At 44.0% G+C, this 26,058-nt stretch overlaps 1 protein-coding gene across 1 annotated transcript in view; it reads left to right on the top strand.

Annotated features, from left to right (window-relative positions):
* LOC120023925 (utrophin-like) overlaps window positions 1-26,058 on the top strand; it is a 187,234-nt gene that overhangs the window by 71,278 nt on the left and 89,898 nt on the right. Inside the window, 4 exon segments of the mRNA XM_038968027.1 lie at window positions 2,509-2,681; window positions 10,692-10,848; window positions 22,058-22,187; window positions 24,160-24,428. Of these exon segments, the coding sequence (XP_038823955.1) occupies window positions 2,509-2,681; window positions 10,692-10,848; window positions 22,058-22,187; window positions 24,160-24,428 (729 nt within the window).

The following is a 26,058-nucleotide window of genomic DNA, read 5'->3' as shown; positions in this document are numbered from 1 at the left end:
GTAACCACTGGAGGACTACCCTAACCCCCGCGACCCTTCTGTGCCTTGTGCCCTCTGAGGCATCAGATACGACGTAGAAGTGAGGGGGAGGGGGAGGAGCTCATCCTGGAGCCGAAGATGATTGGCCTGAACTTCAGCTTGCAAGAGCGCCTCGGGAAATTTGAAGAGGTAGATTTGAGATGTTTGACACCTATTTGAGCTCCTATTGGGACAAACTGATCGGAAAGGTTGTTTCTTTTTGATGGCACAGATGAAAGCCCAGCCTAGTACTAATTCACTGTAGTCTCTGTATTCAAACACGTTTAGGTCAGCTCACCTGTTACTGTCAACCAGAGAACGTAATTTCTCTTCTATCTATACACTACTGAAATCTACTGTCTCCCTCTCTCTCTCCCTCCCCTCTCTGTCTGTGTAATATAAAGTGGGGCAATCTGAGTGAGTCTGAGGTTTATGAAGAATGAGGAGTTATTACTGAACTCATTAAAGCTTTTGTCACGGTAGCAACATTATTAGAGTGCCCAGAGCGTGGAGGGGTACAGCTAGTCTGCAGCAGAACGCATGGGGAGACTGAGATTCCTTCAAGTGCTCTGGTCTCAGATGTCTGGTGGTGCTTTATAAAGCTGTGTTGCTTTATTTTTTGGTCTTCCTAGAGGTTTTGCCACTTCTGTCCAGTATTTGTTTACCAAAGCTGCTAGTTGATGTCCAACAGTTCTTTTAGTTTATTTTGTGTGTGTGTGCGCTTGTGTTCACGTGTGTGTTAGTCAGTCAGCCATTCCTCTGATAGGTACAGCTCTAATGTCTTGTTCCTCTGCAAACCAAAATAGGTGTAACATTAGGCCTCCTGGGGAAAGTGTCTGCTGTATGGGCTGCTCACAGCCAGCCAATCTCCCATTCATTAATGGGTGTGTGACGGGGACAAATCCATTATCCACTATCCTTATGCTCCTGCTGTTGCTCTGTGTCTGAAGAGCAAGAAAAGACATGGCTTTGGTAGAGTGTGTGTGTGTGCCACAGCCATCAGTTGGACATGGTTCATCTAATCCTAAACACAGTGGAGGTATTGTATCGTTTTTCAAGTAGCGGTTCAGCCATGGAATGTCTAGAGGAATGGCTGTGTGTGTGTGTGTGTGTGTGTGTGTGTGTGTGTGTGTGTGTGTTTGTGTGTGTGTGTCTCTCCTCACTGCTGAAATTGCAGACATATGTGACCCTCATCTACAGTGTCCTTGTAAGAAAAAAGCTGGAAGGTGTGTGTTTATCCCACATGAGTACTTAAGGAGTACTTGAGAAAACATGCTTTTCTCTCTCTTCATATTTCGTCCCTCTCTCAAAGTAGCCATTCATGGTGGCAGCACTCAATGACTAGACTATTTGATGCCACAAACATGTTTGAGTATGCATGTGCACGTGTCATCTTTGCCACCACTCAATGAGAAGGCTATTTCATTGCACTAGTATGTGTGTGTGTGTGTGTGTGTGCACGTGTGTGTGTGTATTCCAAGCATCACCTCGGCAGCAACTTCCCCTGGAAGGAAATTGTTAGAGGAAAATCACTTTGGGAATGAGCTGGAACACATCCAACTGACTGGCACAACGTCTCTCTCTTTATTTCTCTCTCTCGCTCTCTCTCTCTCTCACACACTCTCTGAGTTATTTCTCGTTATGACCTTTAGTCATTTGATTTGTGGTGGGGAGATCATTTACTGTGATGGCGAGAGATTCATAGTAGGGCCATTCACCTCTATCCCTTGTGAAAATAACTGACTTCCTCCTTACACTAGGCTAGTTGAGAATAGTCTGCCGCTCTTCCAATGAATTTGTTTATTTTCCAACGGTTCTGCATGGAATTATTACATTGTCTTAACCTGTGTTATTTTCAACCTAGACCCTAGGACAAGGCTCTCTAACTAGAGAGCTAGAGAGCTACCCTCCTGTAGGTTTTCACTCCAACCCTGTTCCCAGAGAGCTACCCCCCTGTAGGTTTTCACTCCAACCCTGTTCCTAGAGAGCTACCCCCCTGTAGGTTTTCACTCCAACCCCAGTTGTAAATAACCTGATTCAGTTTACCAACCAGCTAATTAGTAGAGTATTATTATTAGTATGGAAACCCAGAATGCTTGGTTAGGGTGTGGAGGGGGTTTTGAATGAATTGGTTCTCTATTGGGAGGCAGAGGAGTTTGGAACGCATTTATTTTCCAAGAGTCCTGAGTAGGTAGAGTACATTTGAAAGATGTTTAAACTGCTCTGCCCTCTGCTTCTCTAGCTGTCCCTCCACACTCGCATGACCAGCTAGCACACTCATACGGCTTTCTCTCCATCATTCTCTCTCTCCTTCACCCCTCTCCAGTCCCACCGTTTTAAAGCTAATAGAACGTGACAAGCACAGTATTTTGTTGATTTGATTTTACTATTCAATTATACGTGTGCAGCTTTGAAGCTCTGTACTCTATGTAACACTGTAAGAATAGCACAGACTTGTTCAAACTCAAGCCTCTCTCTGTTTCTCTGTAGGATATCCAGGCAGAGATCGATGCCCATAATGATATCTATAAGAGTGTGGACGGGAACAGGCCCAAGATGGTCAAGGCCCTGGGGACCTCTGAGGAGGCAGTGTTTCTGCAGCACCGACTGGACGACATGAACCAGCGCTGGAGCGACCTCAAGACCAAATCTGCCAACATACGGTCAGTCCCATAATACTAAACAACACATCTTTGCTAACATAATACGGTCATTACTGTAAGATACTGATAACATATGGTCAGTACTGTACAGACCTGGGTTGAAATACTATTTCTCAATTACTTTTACGTACATTCCGTAGTAAGTGTTCAGAGGTTTTTGTTTTGTTGAAAAGACAAGTAGCTGAATATTGGAATGTATTTGTAAATAGGCCATTATTTAAAAAAATGTATTTCAAATACTTACAGTAGAAGTAGTTGATTCGGGCCACATTATTTGAAAATATTCCAATACACAGAAAATAAGTATTTAACACTAGAACCGCCATAGGGGGAAAAATCTGCCAAAAAACAAACAAATGTCCCGCTCCTTCCCTGACTTTTCCTAAATATTTGTATTTTACATTGCTCAGTTGTCCGAATCTTTTAATCACAAACAGAAAAGTATTTAAAGCCTGTTTAACTGTTTTTTTCCACACCTATTCCTACCTTAACGGGCCAAGACAAATGCGCTGTAGGACGTTGGTAACCAGCCAGGCACTAATGTGTTTCTCTCCTCACTGAATGAATGATGTAAATGGATGACTAGGCGATAGAAACTGAAAGTGTGCACGTTACAATTTCATTTGGCTGCTTTTCCTTCACTCTGCGCTCCGACTCATCCCAAACCATCTCAATTTGGTTGAGGTTGGGTGATTGTGGAGGCCAGGTCATCTGATACAGCACTCCATCACTCTCTTTCTTGGTCAAATTGCCCTTACACAGCCTGGACGTGTCATTGTCCTGTTGAAAAAGAAATGATGGTCCTATTTTTTTTTTCTTCATTTCACCTTTATTTAACCAGGTAGGCTAGTTGAGAACAAGTTCTCATTTGCAACTGCGACCTGGCAAAGATAAAGCATAGTAATCGACACATACAACAACACAGAGTTACACATGGAATAAACAAAACATACAGTCAATAATACCGTAGAAAAAAAGAAAACAAAAAGTCGATATACAGTGAGTGCAAATGAGGTAAGATAAGGGAGTTAACTTGGCTTTTGAAGACCTTAGAAAGGCAGGGTAGGATAGATATAGGTCTGTAGCAATTTGGGTCTAGAGTGTCACCCCCTTTCAAGAGGGGGATGACCGCTGCAGCTTTCCAATCTTTGGGAATCTCAGACGATACGAAAGAGAGGTTGAACAGGCTAGTAATAGGGGTTGCAACAATTTCGGCAGATACTTTTAGAAAGAGAGGGTCCAGATTGTCTAGCCCGGCTGATTTGTAGGGGTCCAGATTTTGCAGCTCTTTCAGAACATCAGCTATCTGGATTTGGGTGAAGGAGAAATGGTGGGGGCTTTGGCGGGTTGCTGTGGAGGGTGCCGGGCAGTTGACCGGAGTAGGGGTAGCCAGGTGGAAAGCATGGCCAGCCGTAGAGAAATGAATATTGAAATTCTCAATTATAGTGGATTTATCGGTGGTAACAGTCTTTCCTAGCCTCAGAGCAGTGGGCAGCTGGGAGGAGGTGCTTTTATTCTCCATGGACTTTACAGTGTCCCAGAACTTTTTTGAGTTTGTACTACAGGATGCAAATTTCTGTTTGAAAAAGCTAGCCTTAGCTTTCCTAACTGCCTATGTATATTTGTTCCTAACTTCCCTGAAAAGTTACATATCACGGGGGCTATTAGATGCTAACGCAGAACACCACAGGATGTTTTTGTGCTGGTCAAGTGCAGACAGGTCTGGAGTGAACCAAGGACTATATCTATTCGTAGTTCTACATTTTTTTGAATGGGGCATGCTTATTTAAGATGGTGAGAAGGCACTTTTAAAGAATAACCAGGCATCATCTACTGACGGGATGAGGTCAATGTCATTCCAGGATACCCCGGCCAGGTCGATTAGAAAGGCCTGCTCGCAGAAGTGTTTTAGGGAGCGTTTGACAGTGATGAGGGGTGGTCGTTTGGTCGCAGACCCATTATGGATGCAGGCAATGAGGCAGTGATCACTGAGATCTTGAATGAAAACAGCAGAGGTGTAATTGGAGGGTGAGTTAGTTAGGATGATATCTATGAGGGTGCCCGTGTTTACGGATTTGGGGTTGTACCTGGTAGGTTCATTGATAATTTGTGTGAGATTGAGGGCATCAAGCATAGATTGTAGGATGGCCATGGTGTTAAACATGCCCCGGTTTAGGTTACCTAGTAGCACGAGCTCAGAAGATACATATGGGGCAATCAATTCACATATGGGTTCGAGGGCACAGCTGGGGGCAGAGGGTGGTCTATAGCAAGCGGCAACAGTGAGAGACTTGTTTCTGGAAAGGTGCATTTTTAGAATTAGAAGCTCTAATTGTTTGGGTACAGACTTGGATAGTAATACAGAACTCTGCAGGCTATCTTTGCAGTAGATTGCAACACCGCCCCCTTTGGCAGTTCTATCTTGTTATAGTTAGGGATGGAGATTTCAGGGTTTTTGGTGGTTTTCCTAAGCCAGAATTCAGACACGGCTAAGCCATCCAGGTTGGCAGAGTGTGCTAAAGCAGTGAGTAAAACAAACTTAGGGAGTAGGTTTCAAATGTTAACATGCATGAAACCAAGGCTTTTACGGTTACAGCATTTAACAAATGAGAGCACCTGGGGAGTGGGAGTGGAGCTACGCACTGCAGGACCTGGATTAACCTCTACATCACCAGAGGAACAGAGGAGAAGTAGGATACGGGTACGGCTAAAGGCTATACGAACTGGCCGTCTAGCATGTTCAGAACAGAGAGTAAAAGGAGCAGCTTTCTGGGCACGATAGCATAGATTCAAGGCATAGTGTACAGACATAGGTAAGGTAGGATGTGAGTATATTGAAGATAAACCTAGGCATTGAGTAATGATGAGAGAGATATAGTCTCTAGAGATGTTTAAACCAGGTGATGTCATCGCATATGTAGGAGGTGGAACAACATGGTTGGTTAAGGCATATTGAGCAGGGCTAGAGGCTCTACAGTGAAATAAGACAGTAATCACTAACCAGGACAGTAATGGACGAGGCATATTGATATTAGAGAGAAGCATGCGTAGCCAAGTGAACATATGGGTCCAGTGAGTGGTTGGGCTGACTGGGGACACGGAGATTCAGACAGTTAGCAGGCCGATGCTAACAAGCTAACAGTTAGTAGGCCGGGGCTAAACAAGCTAGCAGTTAGCAGACCAGGTTAGCAAGCAAGCAGTTAGCAGACCGGGGCAAGGACGCTAGCAGTTAGCAGACCGGGGCTAGCAAGCTAGCAGTTAGCAGACCGGGGCTAGCAAGCTAGCAGTTAGCAGACCGGGGATAGCAAGCTAGCATTTAGCAGACCGGGGATAGCAATTTAGCAGAATGGCCTTTGGGGGATGTCGCGATGGAGGTAAGTCTATTTTTGCCTCTTCGTGCGGAGACATCGATAGAACAGTCGTGGATTAGTAGGGTTCCAAGTAGCTCTAGGTAGCTAGCAGGCCGCGGTTAGCAGAATGGGCCTTCAGCGGACGTCACGCCTGAGGGGCCTGTTGGAATCCTCGGGCAGATTATGTCAGTATTCCAGTCGTAGAGGATCGGCGGGGTTCCGTGCCCCATACCGGCAGTAGAAGGAGTCCAGATATTGTAGCTCAGGACTGGGCTTCGGTGGTAGCACAGGAGCCCTAGCCGGGATAGCTTCAGGCTAATTGGTGCTTGCTCCGGGATGGAAACGCTAGCCAGGAGTAGTCAAATCAAATCAAATGTATTTATATAGCCCTTCGTACATCAGCTGATATCTCAAAGTGCTGTACAGAAACCCAGCCTAAAACCCCAAACAGCAAGCAATGTAGGTGTAGAAGCACGGTGGCTAGAAAAACTCCCTAGAAAGGCCAAAACCTAGGAAGAAACCTAGAGAGGAACCAGGCTATGAGGGGTGGCCAGTCCTCTTCTGGCTGTGCCGGGTGGAGATTATAACAGAACATGGCCAAGATGTTCAAATGTTCATAAATGACCAGCATGGTCAAATAATAATAATCACAGTAGTTCTCGAGGGTGCAGCAAGTCAGCACCTCAGGAGTAAATGTCAGTTGGCTTTTCATAGCCGATCATTAAGAGTATCTCTACCGCTCTTGCGGTCTCTAGAGAGTTGAAAACAGAAGGTCTGGGACAGGTAGCACGTCCGGTGAACAGGTCAGGGTTCCATAGCCGCAGGCAGAACAGTTGAAACTGGAGCAGCAGCACGGCCAGGTGGACTGGGGACAGCAAGGAGTCATCATACCAGGTCGTCCTGAGGCATGGTCCTAGGGCTCAGGTCCTCCGAGAGAGAGAAAGAAAGAAAGAGAGAATAAGAGAGAGCATACTTAAATTCACACAGGACACTGGATAAGACAGGAGAAGTACTCCAGATATAACAAACTGACCCTAGCCCTCCGACACATAAACTACTGCAGCATAAATACTGGAGGCTGAGACAGGAGGGGTCAGGAGACACTGTGGCCCCATCCGATGATACCCCCGGACAGGGCCAAACAGGAAGGATATAACCCCACCCACTTTGCCAAAGCACAGCCCCCACACCACTAGAGGGATATCTTCAACCACCAACTTACCATCCTGCGACAAGGCCGAGTATAGCCCACAAAGATCTCCGCCACGGCACAACCCAAGGGGGGGCGCCAACCCAGACAGGAAGATCACGTCAGTGACTCAACCCACTCATGTGACGCACCCCTCCTAGGGACGGCATGAAAGAGCACCAGTAAGCCAGTGACTCAGCCCCTGTAATAGGGTTAGAGGCAGAGAATCCCAGTGGAGAGAGGGGAACCGGCCAGGCAGAGACAGCAAGGGCGGTTCGTTGCTTCAGAGCCTTTCTGTTCACCCGGGATTGCGGGATTGCGGTTAGCTAGTTGCGAAGATCCAGATGAAAATGCTCCGAGTTTGCGGTAGGAATCCGGGGATATGGAGGGGGAAAATAAATATATAAATAAAAAAGTAGGCCCGTTATGCTCTGGTTTGAGTCACGTTGTTCGAACTGGCGAGAGCTTTCCGAGCTAAAGGTTAGCTGATGACCGCTAGCAATGGTTTGCTGACTGATAGCTGGTAGGTAGTTAGCTGGCTAGCTTCAGTTGAGGGATTCCAGATCCGAAGTAAATAGAAATACTTTAGAAAAAAAACAGATCCACGCCACATTGGGTGAGGCGGGTTGCAGGAGAGTATTTAGAAGTTGAGGTTTAGGAAAATATTTTTAAAAGATATGCGAAGAAAAAGATGTAAAAAGATATATACAAGGGACACAACAGGACAAAGACGTATGACTGCTACGCCATCTTGGATGGCCCAAACTAACTAACAAACTAAGCCCAAACCAGATGGGATGGCGTATCGCTGCAGAATGCTGTGGTAGCCATGCTGGTTAAGTGTGCCTTGAATTCTAAATAAATCACAGACAGTGTCACCAGCAAAGCACCCCCACACCATAACACCTCCTCCTCCATGCTTTACGGTGGGAACCACACATGTGGAGATCATCTGTTCACCCACACCACGTCTCACAATGACACGGTTGGAACCAAAAATCTCCAATTTGGACTCAAGACCAAAGGACAGATTTCCATCGGTCTAATGTCCATTGCTCGTGTTTCTTGGCTCAAGCAAGTCTCTTCTTCTTATTGGTGTCCTTATTAGTGGTTTCTTCGCAGCAATAGACCAAGAAGGCCTGATTCACACAGTCTCCTCCAAACAGTTGATGTTGAGATGTGTCTGTCTGTCACTTGAACTTTGTGAAGCATTTATTTGGGCTGCAATTTCTGAGGCTGGTAACTAATGAACCTATCCTCTGCAGCAGAGGTAACTCTGCGGCTTCCGTTCCTGTGGCGGTCCTCATGAAAGCCAGTTTCATCATAGCGCTTGATGGTTTTTGCGACTGCGCTTGAAGAAACGTTCAAAGTTCTTGAAATGTTCCTTATTGACTGACCTTCATTTGTTAAAGTGATGATTGACTATTTTTTCTCTTTGCTTATTTGAGCTGTTCTTGCCATTATATGGACTTGGTATTTTACCAAATAGGGCTATCTTCTGTATACCGCCCCTACCTTGTCACAACAACTGAAACGCATTATGATGAAAATAAATTCCACAAATGACCTTTTAAGAAGGCACACATGTTAATTGAAATGCATTCCAGGTGACTACCTCATGAAGCTGGTTGAGAGAATGCTAAGTGTTCAAAGCTGTCATCAAGGTTAAAGGGTGGCTATTTGAAGAATCTCACATAAAATATATTTTGATTTGTTAAACACTTTTTTGGTTTTGATGTCTTCACTATTATGCTACAATGTAAAAATAAAGAAAAATAAAGAAAAACCCTTAAATGAGTAGGTGTTCTAAACCATGTCATAACCATGCTGACTTGTTTGTTGATTAAACCACTCAATAAACTGTAACTAGAGCATGTATGCTTTACTTGCCTCCGATGAGAGTTGGAACCAATATGGCGTCACGGAACTCTCCAGGACCTGAACAGTGGAGGAGCGACCACAACCTTGGCATAAATAAAGAGAGAGACGGAGAGAGTGGAAGATATTCATAGAGTGAAAGAGAGATGGAGGGAGAGAGTGAAGGTGGCAGGGGCAAGATGGAGATGTTGATAGGAGCAACGGCTGTGAAGGGGAAGAAAAGGTGTGGTGAGCAAAGGAGATAAGTAATATGTGAGGAATAGCGAAGGAAGGTTACAGCGTACTAGAAAACAATAGATCAAGAGATAGATGCAGAGCGAGGGTAAAATATGTTATGCGAGGCGAAGGTAGGAGCAGGTGAAGATCAACACTTCACAGCCTGAAAGCCCCAACTACTACTAGGCAAAAGAGACACAGATGGAGTGAGATAAGACAGAAACACTGCAAAGTTCCATAAAGATAGAAAGTAACAGCATATTCATAAGAGCACTATTATTCCCTATAAACCATGTAACTCTGTGTATCTCCATAGGATGGAGGCAAGGCTGAGCTGTCAGCAGGTTGTGCGCGTGTGTGTGTGTGCTGTGTTCGTGCATGCACTGTGCCTGTGCATGCGAGCGCGTGGGTGTGTGTGCTGCAATGTGTGTACTATTTAGAGCACATTATGTCTTAATTACTGTACATAATAATAATGAGTAGCTGCTATGAAACTTTGCTGCTGTACATAATGGTCAGACGCATTATGGTGAGCGGAGGATGTCAAAACAAAACATTTAAGAACACACACATTAAATAATAATACACATTATGCTATATATCCACACACTTTGATGCACACGAGGCACCAACGCACATACACTCCAATATAAGTGGTTTTGGCTGCCCTCCAGAGAGAGTAGATTTTCCCTCTAATGCTCACTTTGTCTCCAGGTCTTAATGCTTCAAGATGTTGGACAAGAGATATCCAGCAAACTTGCTACTTTGAAATGCGGCCAACTGTAATGGTTGACACACCAATCCACCCCAACCTCACCAGTCTAGCCATGGTCTGACCATGTTATTCTGTTGTAGTAACCAGTAGGACTTGTATGGCTGGTTTAACCTGCTGCTTATATGGAGATAAACTTAGAGGCCTTGAGGTTTGTGTGTTGCCCTGAGAGTCATACCATGTAAAGACTTAAGAAATGGGACCCGGTGCTTCTCTACTTGCTTACTCAGCATTAAGGAGATAGATTGGGGGTATGGCCAGGCGATAGACTAGAGTCCTGTCCAGGGGGTATACTTGTGCCTCAGGCTACAGAACCCAGGAGATAGGAGGCTCCTGCTCCTCTGAGTCGTTCCGGCACACACTAGCCAATACAAGACTTGTGCAACTTACTTTTTACATGGAGATGGACCTGACCATGTCATAACATTCTTGTAACCATTTTTCGACCAGGTTATAACCGTATTGTGAACATATTTTCCGCCTGGGTTGTAACTGTGTTTTAACCATGTTATGACCAGGTTATAGCCGTATTGTGAACATATTTTACCTGGGTTGTGACTGTGTTATAACCATATTTTAACCATGTTATGGCCATTTGTTTCCAGGGCTCACCTGGAGGCGAGTGCGGAGCGTTGGAGTCGTCTTCAGAGCCTGCTGGAGGAGCTGTGGAGGTGGATCTGTCTGAAGGAGAAGGAACTGGCCAAACAGATGCCCATAGGAGGAGATGTCCCCACCCTGCTGCAGCAGCACAACCACTGCAAGGTCAGTACCATAACACAACCACTGCTCAATCAGTACCGTAACACAGCCACTGTACGGTCAGTACCATAACACAACCACTGCTCAATCAGTACCGTAACACAACCACTGCGCCATCCTTACCGTAACAGACACTGTACGGTCAGTACTGTAACACAACTTTTACACAGTCATTACCATGCCTGCTTCCAGGAATTGTGTACAGATCCTTGCGACATGGGGCTGTGAATCATCATGCTGAAACATGAGGTGATGGCGGCGGATGAATGGCACGACAATGGGCCTCAGGATCTCATCACGGTATCTCTGTGCATTCAAATTGCCATCAATAAAATTCAATTATTTTCGTTGTCCGTAGCTCATGCCTGCCCATACCATAACACCACCGCCACCATGGGGCACTCTGTTCACAACGTTGACATCAGCAAACCGCTCGCCCACATGACGTACTGCCAAATTCTCTAAAACGACATTAGAGGCGTCTTACGGTAGAGAAATCAACATTCAATTATCTGGCAGCAGCTCTGGGGAACAATCCTGAAGTCACCATGCCAATTGCACGCTCCCTCAAAAGTTGAGACATCTGTAACATTGTGTTGTGTGACAAAACTGTACATTTTAGAGAAGCCTTTTATTGTCCCCAGCACAATGATTCTTGATATGCCACACCTGTCAGGATAAGGATTATCTTGGCAAAGGAGAAAATCTCACTAACAGGGATGTAAACAAATTTCTGCTCAAAATATGAGAGAAGGAAGCTTTTAGTGCGTATGGAACATTTCTGGGATCTTTTATTTCAGCTCATGAAACATGGGACCAACACTTTACATGTTGCTTTTTTATTTCAGTGTGCTATACATACAGTACATGTATGGCTATATGGACATTGGAGGTCTGAATGGAGGCTTAGGAAGGTACAGGGAAATGTCCGGAAGGAAGGAAAGAGGAAATAAGTAAGCTAAGCCACTCCTGTGAATAAAGAGGAGGATATAGGAGGGCTGGAGCAGAGTGGAAAGGAGAGGAAGAAAAAGGATGATGAGATGACGGTCTGAGAAATCAAGGAGACAGAAAGAGCGACAGAGAGGAAGTGAGAGAGGAGTGCGAGAGAAGGGTGATGTTAATGGAGAGACAGGCGAAGAAGCGGCGAGATTGAGATGAAGAGCTCAGGAGGTAGTAGAGAGACATTTTCTGAATCACTCAAAGGGAGCGATAGAACCGTTGCATTTTTATTGAGGCATATCAATCCTTATATCACCAAGTCAACATCATTTATCCTCTGTTTTTATGAATACAGCTAGTTGTTTACAGTACATATAGATGAATGTAAACAAATGAAAGGGCGGAAAAGGAAGACATTTTGTTATTCCGGGGCAGGTGTTGCCCGACAGTGCTCTTCTCCTCCAGCGAGTTTGTCGATTGTGTCTGTGTTTTTGTCTGCTGATAATAGCTTTTATTAATCACGCATTCAATTATCCAATAAAAGCCCCGTGTAAGCGTCTCACTGATTAAACTCATCAATCAGCTTTATTAAATTAACCGATTTTAGAGCGGGAGAGAGAGGCGTAGGGGGAGAGAGAGGGACGAGAAGAGAGCACTTTGTGGCCTTTTTTTAATCACTCTACTTTTATCTCCCTGCAACAGTTGTCATTTTCTTCACAGTGTGGGGAGAAGCTACAACAATATGTTGTATTTAAGTATATAATTAAAACGGAGTGAAGTATATAATTAAAAGGAGTGATTAGGAGTGTGTGTCTGCTATTTACTGGTTTTGAAGGGGTTTAATTAACTCACTGTTTCCGGAGGCTTACGTTTCGAGAGTGTTGTTGTCCTCATTTTGCTAATACTACGGTCAGTTGAGAGGGTGAGCCAAGCTAACATTTTTACACAGCCTATGTTAAGCCAAAGTTGAAGCTAATATAATCTGAATAGCTACGCTAAGGTGGTTTAATCACACTGTCTGTGTGATTGATTAGCACCATTTGTACCTGGATGGGCAGGTTGTAAAGTAAAATGAAATTAAACTGCTGCGTTGCCACAACCTCATCTCCCTCAGAGGGAGAAAGAGAGAGAGAGAACCAGAGAGAGGGAAACAGAGACTTTCTGACTTTGAACTATTACCTATCATTGATGACTTAACTTTTAATTTGTTTCTCCATTTAACTTTAGAAACGTCTAGTGTTGAGGGATTCCTATGTATCTGAATTGAGCCTGGTGAACTTTAAAGGTCCTTTATTGTGTTGGTTGGCGTTCATTTAGTTTACTTAGCAAAGTCAAGTCTCAAATGTCATGTCTTACTGGGTTGTAGGGGAGTTTTCTGACTTTGAGGGGCCAAGAAATTCTTATTTGCAATGACGGCCTACACCAGCCAAACCTGGATGATGCTGGGCCAATTGTGTGCCAGCCTATGGGACTCCCAATCATGGCCGGTTGTGATACAGCCTGGATTCAAACCAGGGTGTCTGTAGTGACGCCTCTAGCACTGAGATGCAGTGCCTTAGACTGCTGTCCCACTCGGGAGCTCCTACAGACAGCGAGTCATGTGGCCATGGCTTGCTATGCAAAGCAGGCAGACAGGCATCCAGGCATTCAGTTACTATTTGATTGAACATTAGAATGGACAGTTCTGTGGTGAAAACAGCTCGTTGATGAGAGGTAGGAGAATGGCAAGATTCGTGCAAGCTAACAGGCGGGCCACAAACAAACTAAATAACAGTACAGTACAACAGTGGTGTGCAGAACGGCATCTCAGAATGTTCAACTCATCAGTCATTGTCACGGATTGGCTATTGCAGCAGACGACCAGACCAGGTTCCAATCCTATCAGCAATGTCTTCCAGAGTTAGCATGATTCTGCTTCAATTCACACTGACAGCCTTGAGAGGGGGAGAGAGATATTGAGAGGGAAAGTAAAAGGGAGGAGAGGTGTTACGAATCCCTTTGGCCCGGCAGTCTACGGGGATGGTAACGAGACCCATAACATAACTCATGCAAAGTAGAATAGTGAAAACGAAACAGTGAGAACGAAAAACCACACACCACTAAATTACCATCTAACACTCATGGTTTATTTGTAAACACACGGTAATGGGGAGCGGGAAAAGGGACTGAGCTGGACCCAAGGAAAGAAACAAATATCCAAAAATACCCCTAAGCTAGACTAACCTACTTCAATACAGCTAACTAACTAACCAAAAATAGTGGGTGGTCCGCCCAGTTCTAACTAGTGTTCTCAGACAAAGTATTCCTACGGGTAGTGTATGCCCATGGGCGACTTGTCTTGGTACCCCCTTTCCCATCATCAAACAAACAGTCAAACACCATAACAAATCCAATACTCACAGGGTAACGGACAAAGTGAGAGAGAGAGAGAGAGAGAGAGAGAGAGTGTGTGAGTGTGTGAGTGTGTGAGTGTGTGAGTGAGTGAGTGAGTGAGTGAGTGAGTGAGTGAGTGAGTGAGTGAGTGAGTGAGTGAGTGAGTGAGTGAGTGAGTGAGTGAGTGAGTGAGTGAGTGAGTGAGTGAGTGAGTGAGAGAGAGAGAGAGAGAGAGAGAGAGGAGGTGTGTCTTCAGATTGATGACTGATTGGGGAATGATGATTGCCACCTGTGAGGGGAGAATGAGAGAAAATAAATACACACACAGGATCCCTGTATCCTTAACAAGAGGCCAGATTCATGGAGGTCTGAAAATAACCTTCTCTCTACTGTGTTGTAATGCTATCATCTCTTCATCAGCACAGGGTAGGGGCCGATAAGACCGTCTTCTCTGCTGTTTTGTACACAACACACAGTCAAGGTCACGTCTCACAGCTACAAGATACACTCCAGGCTTACGGTGCATTGAAAAAATGGCATCCTGGGGGAATTTTTGTCACTGTAGCACCACTTATTCTGCTCTTAGTTGAAGAATAACGTTTTTCTGAAGAGTCACAACTCTGTTACTGTTAGTGCCAAAACCAATACTGCAACTACTCTATCGGAGAGGAGAGAAGTTAACGGAAGACTGTGTCAACCTCTTTGCCTTTCATGCATCTTGTTTCCCTATTTTCTCCTCCTCAGACAGATCGTAATCCCTTATCTCATCCAGGCAATTGAGGAAAGTTGTTTTATTTCCTCTTGAAAGGGGATGCATCAGCTTGTATTTTAATGGTTGTTTTCTACTTTGAGTGTTTTTCCCTGTCCATAAGTATGCAAGACCAACACGTTTTTCACGATTTCAGTAATATCATCAAAATCAAGAAATCATTCAGTAGTTTTTACCTGATTAAGTAGAATCCTGTAAAAAAATTATGTTAAAACAACCATTTATTTTACTTAAACATAAGTTGAAACTGATGCTGTTGCCGTTTCCTGTTGTCATGTTTTTTTTTGATTTATAGCCAAATATCAAACACTGGTTTTAAATGTCCAAATTCATATCAATATGCAGAAATGTGTGATATGTTGAAGACCAAGACATAAAAATGACTCCCAACACATGTGTAATTCTTGTGTTCAGACTACTTGTATTAATACCTAAAAAAACTGCTCACTCACCAATGTTTACCAAGCGGTCGCTCTACACTGAAATGTATTAGCTTGTTCCACTTTAATCAATAGCGAGCACAAATGTATCACTCACATCGATATTGTATTGAAATCAATGGATCTAGGACAATAATTGTGGCAACATGTACCGTTTGCACTCTTCTAACAGACAAACCTCAAATAACTTTGGTGTACTACTAGATGAGAACCTGTATTAGCCATTTATCAACTCATATCTGTGTGGGGAGATGTTCACGGTAGATGGCCTGTACAGAAAAAGGAAATGACACTTTTTTGACTGTATAATTTCAACAAATCGAATTCCCACATTGATTTCTAAATAGCAACAGGAGTTGTCTTTCATTTGAGTGATAGTTTGAGCTTCAAATCTGTGTGTGGTATTGAGGCCAGACAAAACATTTTGTTGCCACCATGCTCTGGAAAATGACAGCAGCGTTCAGGGTTCTGCCACAAACAGTCGCATATGACAAAAACACTGGTACTCAACCAAATATATTGATCTGTTTTAAGCATTCGATTTTGTGTAATCGTGATGACTTTTATTGTATCATCACCAATCTGAGGTTTTTTAAAAAAGTGTGTATTTCCTGTTATATTGTGTGGTGAAAATGTTCCGTCTGTGTAAGGTAGTAGTAACATGTTCTGTCCACCATAGGGGACATGTGCATAATATAACATAATTCAATATTTCGACAGGAAGATATTTGAAGACGCGGCTATTTTTATACCCACTGCCAATGTCAACACCCTTTCAATTTCCCTCTTTTCTTTTCATATAAAGGCACATGAATCACATCTACCTCTCAATGTACAGTGGGGCAAAAAAGTATTTAGTCAGCCACCAATTGTGCAAGTTCTCCCACTTAAAAAGATGAGAGAGGCCTGTAATTTTCATCATAGGTACACTTCAACTATGACAGACAAAATGAGAAAAAAAAATCCAGAAAATCACATTGTAGGATTTTTAATGAATTTATTTGCTAATTATGGTGGAAAATAAGTATTTGGTCAATAACAAAAGTTTATCTCAATACTTTGTTATATACCCTTTGTTGGCAATGACAGAGGTCAAACGTTTTCTGTAAGTCTTCACAAGGTTGTCACACACTGTTGCTGGTATTTTGGACCATTCCTCCATGCAGATCTCCTCTGGAGCAGTGATGTTTTGGGGCTGTTGCTGGGCAACACGGACTTTCAACTCCCTCCAAAGATTTTCTATGGGGTTGAGATCTGGAGACTGGCTAGGCCACTCCAGGACCTTGAAATGCTTCTTACGAAGCCACTCCTTCGTTGCCCGGGCGGTGTGTTTGGGATCATTGTCATGCTGAAAGACCCAGCCACGTTTCATCTTCAATGCCCTTGCTGATGGAAGGAGGTTTTCACTCAAAATCTCACGATACATGGCCCCATTCATTCTGTCCTTTACACGGATCAGTCGTCCTGGTCCCTTTGCAGAAAAACAGCCCCAAAGCATGATGTTTCCACCCCCATGCTTTACAGTAGGTATGGTGTTCTTTGGATGCAACTCAGCATTCTTTGTCCTCCAAACACGACGAGTTGAGTTTTTACCAAAAAGTTATATTTTGGTTTCATCTGACCATATGACATTCTCCCAATCTTCTTCTGGATCATCCAAATGCTCTCTAGCAAACTTCAGACGGGCCTGGACATGTACTGGCTTAAGCAGGGGGACACGTCTGGCACTGCAGGATTTGAGTCCCTGGCGGCGTAGTGTGCTACTGATGGTAGGCTTTGTTACTTTGGTCCCAGCTCTCTGCAGGTCATTCACTAGGTCCCCCCGTGTGGTTCTGGGATTTTTGCTCTTGTGATCATTTTGACCCCACGGGGTGAGATCTTGCGTGGAGCCCCAGATCGAGGGAGATTATCAGTGGTCTTGTATGTCTTCCATTTCCTAATAATTGCTCCCACAGTTGATTTCTTCAAACCAAGCTGCTTACCTATTGCAGATTCAGTCTTCCCAGCCTGGTGCAGGTCTACAATTTTGTTTCTGGTGTTCTTTGACAGCTCTTTGGTCTTGGCCATAGTGGAGTTTGGAGTGTGACTGTTTGAGGTTGTGGGCAGGTGTCTTTTATACTGATAACAAGTTCAAACAGGTGCCATTAATACAGGTAACGAGTGGAGGACAGAGGAGCCTCTTAAAGAAGAAGTTACAGGTCTGTGAGAGCCAGAAATCTTGCTTGTTTGTAGGTGACCAAATACTTATTTTCCACCATAATTTGCAAATAAATTCATTAAAAATCCTACAATGTGATTTTCTGGATTTTTTTTCTCATTTTGTCTGTCATAGTTGAAGTGTATCTATGATGAAAATTACAGGCCTCTCTCATCTTTTTAAGTGGGAGAACTTGCACAATTGGTGGCTGACTAAATACTTTTTTGCCCCACTGTACTTGTCTTCCCTAATTTCATTTATTTCCTCAACTCTGCCAAAGTAAAAAAAATATATATATTATTTTGAAGAAAATATATATTCTAAAATCCGATTTATGACATGAAGTGTACTCAAATATAACTGTTAATGTTTCCTTTTTTGTAAGTATTTCCATATGTCTGTTGATAAATGTATCCTACTACAACACTCAACCCAGCATGCTGTCATAATCTCTTCAATGGACTTGGGCCGGTGTTGCGTGACAAATGGCGCCCCGGAAATCCCGCTACTCTGTCTTCCTCATCTCGTCCTGTCTGATTAAACCATAAGCCTTTATAAAAACAGCAAGGCTCACAATTGTCACACCGTGATCTGTCTCACCTGTCTTTGTGATTGTCTCCACCCCCCTCCAGGTGTCTCCCATCTTCCCCATCTGCCTGCCCTGGACCTGTCTTTTGCCTGCCCCTGATCGATTAATAAACTGTTGTTACTTTGACATTGTCTGCATCTGGGTCTTACCTGAAATGTGATAACAATATAATGTAGTTCCTCTTTATTTCTCTCTGACATCGTCCTCTCACAAAGCAATCACACAGCCCGATAGGCATCAGAGGCCCCCTGGGGTTCCGGCTGCTATATCAAAACAAGAATAATTACTCTGGTACATGTAGTCCTGCTTTCCCCTTCTTCCTCTCGTCCCTTGTAGTGGATGTTTTGGCACACATGTTAGTTTGGCTCCCGAGTGGCGCCGCGGTCTAAGGCACTGCATCTCAGTGCAAGAGGCATCACTACAGTCTCTGGTTCAAATCCAGGCTGTATCACATCAGGCCTTGACTGGGAGTCCTGTAGGGTGTCGCCGGGGTAGGCCGTCATTGTAAATAAGAATTTGTTCTTAAATGATTTGCCTAGTTAAATTCATGTTTAAAAAAAAAAAAGGTCATTTAGAGAGTGACCGCTAGTCCCCAGGACTAACCGGTGTGTGTGTGTGTGTGTGTGTGTGTGGGAGGAGGATGTGGGGGAGAAAGGGAGGATGTGGGGGAGAAAGAGTAAGGTAGTGGAGAGGATGGTAGAGTGACTTCGAGTTAGTGAAATAGAACACAAAAAGATAGAGTGCGTGCGTGTGTGTGTGAGAAAGAGGGTGAGAAAGTGAGTGTATGACAGAGAGAATGTGTGGGTGATATAATTTGGTATTAGTGAGTCCTCTGAGGAAGCATGCAGGCTGCTGTGTTGTGAACAGTGCTGGGTGAACGCCTCGCTTTATTCTATATCGCTCATTTAATTTCACTATGACCTCAGGGAAATCTCATTTGACCCGCCTTTCCCTCCTTCAATCGCTGCTCCTGCTATCTCCCTCTTTCTCTCTCTTTCTTCTCGATCTCTTGTTGTCTCTTTCGATGAGAGAAGGTTAGATAGGGAGCACATTCTGAATTGCTGCCATCACCTGAATAGATGTTGAGATTATTGTTTACAGTGCTGTGATGAGGAGAGACCCCATCTCATCTCTGTGTGCGCGTGCGCGTGCTTGCGTTCGTGCGTGTGTATGAGTATGTGTCCATCTAGACGCCCGTTCCTTTGAATGGAAAATGTCTTGTTTTACAATGAAAGGCGGGGTTGAATAAAGTGACATTTGAGTTTTTTGCTTGTTTGATATGGAGATGGTAGTTTTGTGGTGGATAGGGTGCCATAGGAATCAGAACAGTGTGGAAAATAGGGTTCACATAGAGTTCACAACGTTGATGATACTGGGAGATGAAAACTATGATTCCAATACAGGCACTTCTACTGAGGCACTTGGACATTTAGAGATAAAGACGGTCCTTGCAGTATCTATCATTTTGATGAAAATGACATTATTATTGCTTGAGTTCACTAATGTGCAGTGGTGTGTGTTCATAGATGCCAGGCTTCTCTTTCGTCTCTCTGTTTCATAAATGTCCTTAAAATTCCCAATGGGAACTTTCGAAGTGGCACAGTCATAGGATGGCACCTTTCCAACAAGTCAGTTCGTCAAATTTCTGCCCTGCTAGAGCTGTCAACTGTAAGTGCTATTAATTGTGAAGTGTAAACGTCCAGGAGCAACAACGGCTCAGCTGCGAAGTGGTAGGCCACACAAGCTTACAGAAAGGGACCGTCGAGTGCTGAAGCGTGTAAAATCTTCTCACTACCGAGTTCCAAACTGCCTCTGGAAGCAATGTCAGTACAAGAACTGTTCGTCGGGAGCTTCATGAAATGGGTTTCCATGGCCCGAGCAGTGGCACACAAGCCTAAGATCACCATGCGCAACATCAAGCGTCGGCTAGAGTGGTGTAAAGCTCGCCGCCATTGGACTGGAAACACGTTCTCTGGAGTGCTGAAACACGCTTCACCATCCTGCAGTCCGACGGACGAATTTAGGATGCCAGGAGAACTCTACCTGCCCGAAAGAATAGTACCAACTGTAAAGTTTGGTGGAGGAGGAATAATATTCTGGGGCTGTTTTTCATGTTTCGTGCTTGGCCTCTTAGTTCCAGTGAAGGTAAATCTTAACGCTACAGCATACAATGACATTCTAGACAATTCTGTGCTTCCAACTTTGTGGCAACAGTTTGGAGAAGGCCCTTTCCGGTTTCAGCATGACAATGCCCCAGTGCACAAAGCAAGGTGCATACAGTAATGATTTGTCGAGATTGATGTGGAAGAACTTGACTGGCCTGCACAGAGTCCTGACCTCAACCACTCAAATACTTTTCGGATGAATTTGGAACGCCAACTGCGAGCCAGGCCTAATCGGTCAACATCAGTGCCCGACCTCACTAATGCTCGTGTGGCTGAATAGAAGCAAGTCCCCGCAACAATGTTCCAGCAGTGGAAAGCCTTCCCAGAAGAGTGGAGGTTGTTATAGCAGCAAAGGGGAACCTACTCCATGTTAATAACCATGATTTTGAAATTAAATGTTTGACGAGCAGGTGTCCACAAACCTTTGATCATGCAGTGTATCTCACCGCCGAAAGCATCTGAGCGAATGAAACAGCACCCCTCTGTCTCAGTATGTGTAGCGTATCTATCTGATGCTGTCTGCTCAGAAAGAGTATGACATTGTTTCCGCCTGTAGCACTGAATGCCAAGGAAGCCAGCGAGCATTTGGCCTCCCTTGATAAAAAACATTATAGAATATTAGACAACCTGAACTGAGTGAGCTGAGCTGTGAATGGTCCTGGCGCAACAAAGAAATGTGTCAAAGGAAGCCAGTTTGGATTTGGCTTCAGACCAATCACTTCAGAAGCCAAACATCATTGACCGGATTGTTGCATCTCGTTGTGTTGTTGTCCTCTGGTGGCAAGCTAGTAAGCTAAAATCGTCCCTTTCCTAAATTAGCCATGGATGGAGATTTGGACTTGTGGTTTTACTTAATTTGCAGTACTCGCCAATGATTATAACGGCGATTCAGATCCAACGATTAATTCATACATTGTACCCCTGGCCTGAGAGGATGGAAGTTCAATACATAGCTTGATGTAGTATGCTAATGTTTACTAGCTGGCCTGGCACATCAATGCCCATGAAAGGAAGTTAGTCTGGCGAACAAACATTTTAACCAGGTAGCCTAGGACAACAAAAACTAAAAGCATGTGCTGTATGATAGTCACAGACTGTTTAGGCAACATGAAAGAGGAGGATGGCATTGGCGTTTCTCTACAAGTAGGGTGAGTCAACATGTTTTTCCTACTTGCGCACACACACAGAGAGAAATCAGCCACATCCTATTTACCTTACGTTGATTGGACTAAATAATTTGGTATCTTTTAGTTGTCACCATATTAGACTAAGCATAGGTGATTAGATGATGTTGAAGTAGAAATGGTGCTGGAGTATTGAAGGCAGCTCCTGTTTTCTTTGCATCTTGCGGTAACTCTACTTGGTTCTAAATCAATAGTTGTTTAGTAGTCCGAAAATGTCGGGAAACATTACCTTGCTTGACCATGCTGTCGGTCATGTAACTGTTTGTTACATGCAATATGTTTTGTGGACTTTTGTTACATGCAATATGCATATGAACTGACAGGTTACAGAGAGAACAACGCAATGATCACAGCACATACTGTGGGTTGTAATATTTTTGGGGGGCTTGGCTTCCCCAATGATTTTACCCACGCACCGTTACTGCTAATGTGGTCCACAACAAAAATTCTCTAACTGATATGAAAGAGCTCAGTTAGGAGTAAGACATTTTGAGTGAGACATTCAGGTTAAAAGGATACCATCAATTGACCAGTCCCTGTGTGTGTTTCTCCCCAGGTGTTGCAGTCGGAGCTGAAGGACCGCGAGCATGTTGTGGCCAATACACTGGACCAGGCACACACATTCCTGGCTGACCAGCCCATCGAGGGGCCGGGAGAACCATGCAAAAACCTACAGCCCAAAACGGGTGAGTCTCCTGTCACTGACTAGCCTGAATACGCACACGCCAAAGTCCAGTGACATCAACCGACACTTAGTCTTACGTTATATTTTAATTGAACTCCTTTATAAAACCTACTATGTGCCATAATCTACGTAACTGATGTCAGTACTGGTCAGTTTATGTTGACCATTCCGTTTAACCTGCGGACATAGTGGCCCTCCAAAACCAAGATCTGGGAAACCTAGTGTCAGGGTGGGTGAGAATGTCCTTGAAAAGCACCTTAAAAGTTCCCCAATCCACTTGATGTTTATGTTGGGTGTGATATGAGGCTCAGAATACACCCAAACACTAAATACGCACCAGAACTCATTAGTAATTCTGTATCTGAAGGCTGCTGGGCCTAAGAGGCTGAAACAGTGAAGTCATCGCTGTGTCAGCACATTTCCTCTTTAATAGAATCGTGCTGTTAAATAATGTAGCAGGCCCCTGAGACAATCTGGGAGGGTGTGGCCAGAGCTCCGAGCAGGCAGAGATCTGGCCCTTCTGTGTGATCTTTGATGTAATTATCAAAAGAGGCCTTTGGTCTAATCGGTGGTTAAGAACTGATCTAAGGGCTGTGATGGGTAGGATGGTTTCATAGCGGTGCGTGGTATATCAGAGGGTAGGTGTAATCTGAAACCGACCCTGCAATGACCTCAGATACTTTCGAAAGGGGTGTTTGACTGTAAAGGGTATATCGGATCTCAATCTGATCTAAAACCGGTGATTGGATGCTTTCACAGGAGTGACAAGGGGCTTCACAGGGTAAAACGGAGACCAGTGTCAGCACGGACACCTCTGTCTACTCTAGTCTAACTGAACCCAGTGGGTGAGAACACCTTAGTCTTCAGATCCACTCAGACCCAATCAAACGCTCCCAGACTTTCCCTGGCCTTTGTTTGCTTGTCAAACTTCTTATTTTCAAAACAGACAGCTCCCACGCTGGTCCTGTCTGGGGTGTGTGGCATCTATGGCTGGCAGACGAACAGACAGACCCTTGATGTATGCTTGGCTGGCAGACTAACAGACAGACAGACCCTTGATGTGTGATTGGCTGGCAGATTAACAGACTAACAGACAGACAGACCCTTGATTTGTGATTGGCTGACAGACTAACAGACAGACAGACCCTTGATGTGTGATTGACTAACAGACAGACAGACAAACAGACAGACAGACCCTTGATGTGTGCTTGGCTGGCAGACAGACAGACAAACAGACTAACAAACCCCTGATGTGTGCTTGGCTGGCAGACCTAACATACTAACAGACTAACAGACAGACCCTTGATGTGTGCTTGGCTGAGAGACTAATAGACTAACATACAGACAGACCCTTGATGTGTGCTTGGCTGACAGACTAACAGACAGACAGACCCTTGATGTGTGCTTGGCTGACGTATTAACAGACTAACAAACAGACAGACCCGTGATGTGTGCTTGGCTGACAGACTAACAGACTAACAGACAGACAGACAGTCCCTTGATGTGTGCTTGTCTGGCAGACTAACAGACAGACAGACCCTTGATGCGTACTTGGCGGGCAGATTAACAGACAGACAGACCTTTGATATGTGCTTGGCTGGCAGACTTTCAGACTAACAGACAGGCAGACAGACCCTTGATGTGTGCTTGGCTGGCAGACTTACAGACTAACAGACAGACAGACCCTTGATGTGTGCTTGCATGCATGCTTTAGCTTAGGGTGTTTATGATTTAGATCATCATTGACACACTGATTTAAATTTCAGGTCTGCAGACAAGATGGTTGACTGTGGACATTGGTCATGCTCTTTTCTCTTTAGCTCACAAGTCTCTCTTTAAGTTTAAATGCTGGCTTTTATTGTACAACCAACTTTCCCCTTTGAGGTTGTTAAAGTCTTTGTCCTTGCTCAATTTCTCCCCCTCTCTCCCTGTCTCTCTCTCTCTCCCTCCCTCACTCTCTACCCTTCTCACAGACCTGACTCCAGAGGAGAAGGCGCAGGGTGTAGCCAGGGCCATCAGGAAGCAGACAGCGGAGGTGCAGGAGCGTTGGGAGCGTCTGCAGGACCACGTTGGTGGATGGCAGAGTCAGGTAGAAAGGGCATTTGAGAGGCTACAGGAGCTCCAGAGCAACATGGACCAGCTGGACCTGTGGCTAGCCAGGGATGAAGAGACCAAGGCTGGCTGGCAGCCTGTAGGAGACCTGCTCATAGACTCACTGCAGGAACACATAGAGAAGACCACGGTGAGGGGAGTCACTGGGGTGTTACTGATTTATTAACTTCTCTGGGATATGTGGGACGCTAACGTCCCACTTGGCCAAAAGCCAGTAAAAATGCAGAGCACCAAATTCAAATAAATTACTATAAAAATCCAACTTTCATGAAATCACACATGAAAGACACCAAATTAAAGCTACACTTGTTGTGAATCCAGCCAACATGTCTGATTTCAAAAAGGATTTACGGTGAAAGCACACCAAACAATCATGTTAGGTCAGTACATAGCCACAGAAAAACAGCCATTTTTCCAGCCAAAGAGAGCAGTAACAAAAAGCAGAAATAGAGATAAAATGAATCACTAACCTTTGATGATCTTCATCAGATGACACTCATAGGACTTCATGTTACACAATACATGTATGTTTTGTTTGGTAAAGTTCATATTTATATCCAAAAATCTGAGTTTAGGCGGGACGCTACTGTCTCACTTGGCCAAAAGCCAGAGAAAATGCAGAGCGCCATATTCAAATAAATTACTATAAAAATCTAACTTTCATTAAATCACACATGAAAGATAAAAAATGTAGCTACACTGGTTGTGAATCCAGCCAACATGTCAGAATTCAAATAGGCTTTTCGGCGAAAGCAAACAATGCTATTATCTGAGTTAGCACCATTGTAAACAAAGAGAGATAAGCATATTTCAACCCTGCAGGCGCGACACAAAACGCAGAAATAAAAATATAATTCATGCCTTACCTTTGACGAGCTTCTGTTGTTGGCACTCCAATATGTCCCATAAACATCACAAATGGTCCTTTTGTTTGATTAATTCCGTCGATATATATCCAAAATGTCCATTTATTTGGCGCGTTTGATCCAGAAAAACACCGGTTCCAACTCGTGAAACATGACTACAAAATATCGCAAAAGTTACCTGTAAACTTTGCCAAAACATTTCAAACAACTTTTGTAATACAACTTTAGGTATTTCTTTACGTAAATAATCGATAAAATTGAAGACGGGATGATCTGTGTTCAATACAGGATTAAAGCAATCTGTAGCATGTTTTCTGGTCACGCGCCTCTATCTAACAGTACACAACAAGTGACCCTGATGCAAAATGACCGTACTTCTTCATTACACAAAGGAAAAACCCTCAACCAATTTCTAAAGACTGTTGGCATCCAGTGGAAGCGGTATGAACTGCAAGAAGGTCAATTAGAAATCTGTATTCCCAATGAAAATCCATTGAAAAGAGAGTGACCTCAAAAAAATATATATCTGAATGGTTTGTCCTCGGGGTTTCGCCTGTAATTAAGTTCTGTTATACTCACAGACATGATTCAAACAGTTTTAGAAACTTCAGAGTGTTTTCTATCGAAATCTACTAACAATATGCATATCTTATCTTCTGGGGATGAGTAGCTGGCAGTTGAATTTGGGTATGCTTTTCATCCAAACGTGAAAATGCTGCCCCCTATCCTAGAGAAGTTAAGTGGGAAAGAGAGAGAGAGGCGTTTTTTTTAACTTCCACTACAAAACATTTAGGACCAACCAGTGTAGGTAGTGATTAACCTGTTTGGCGTGCAAGCCCGACGTCGGTACACTTATGACAACAGCCAGCTCAAAGTGCAGGGCGCGAAATTCAA

The sequence above is a fragment of the Salvelinus namaycush genome, chromosome 29 (assembly GCF_016432855.1).
Source record: "Salvelinus namaycush isolate Seneca chromosome 29, SaNama_1.0, whole genome shotgun sequence".
Taxonomy (NCBI): Eukaryota; Metazoa; Chordata; class Actinopteri; order Salmoniformes; family Salmonidae; genus Salvelinus; species Salvelinus namaycush.
The sequence above is the reverse complement of the archived record's forward strand: the minus strand, read 5'-3'. Positions and strand labels throughout refer to the sequence as shown.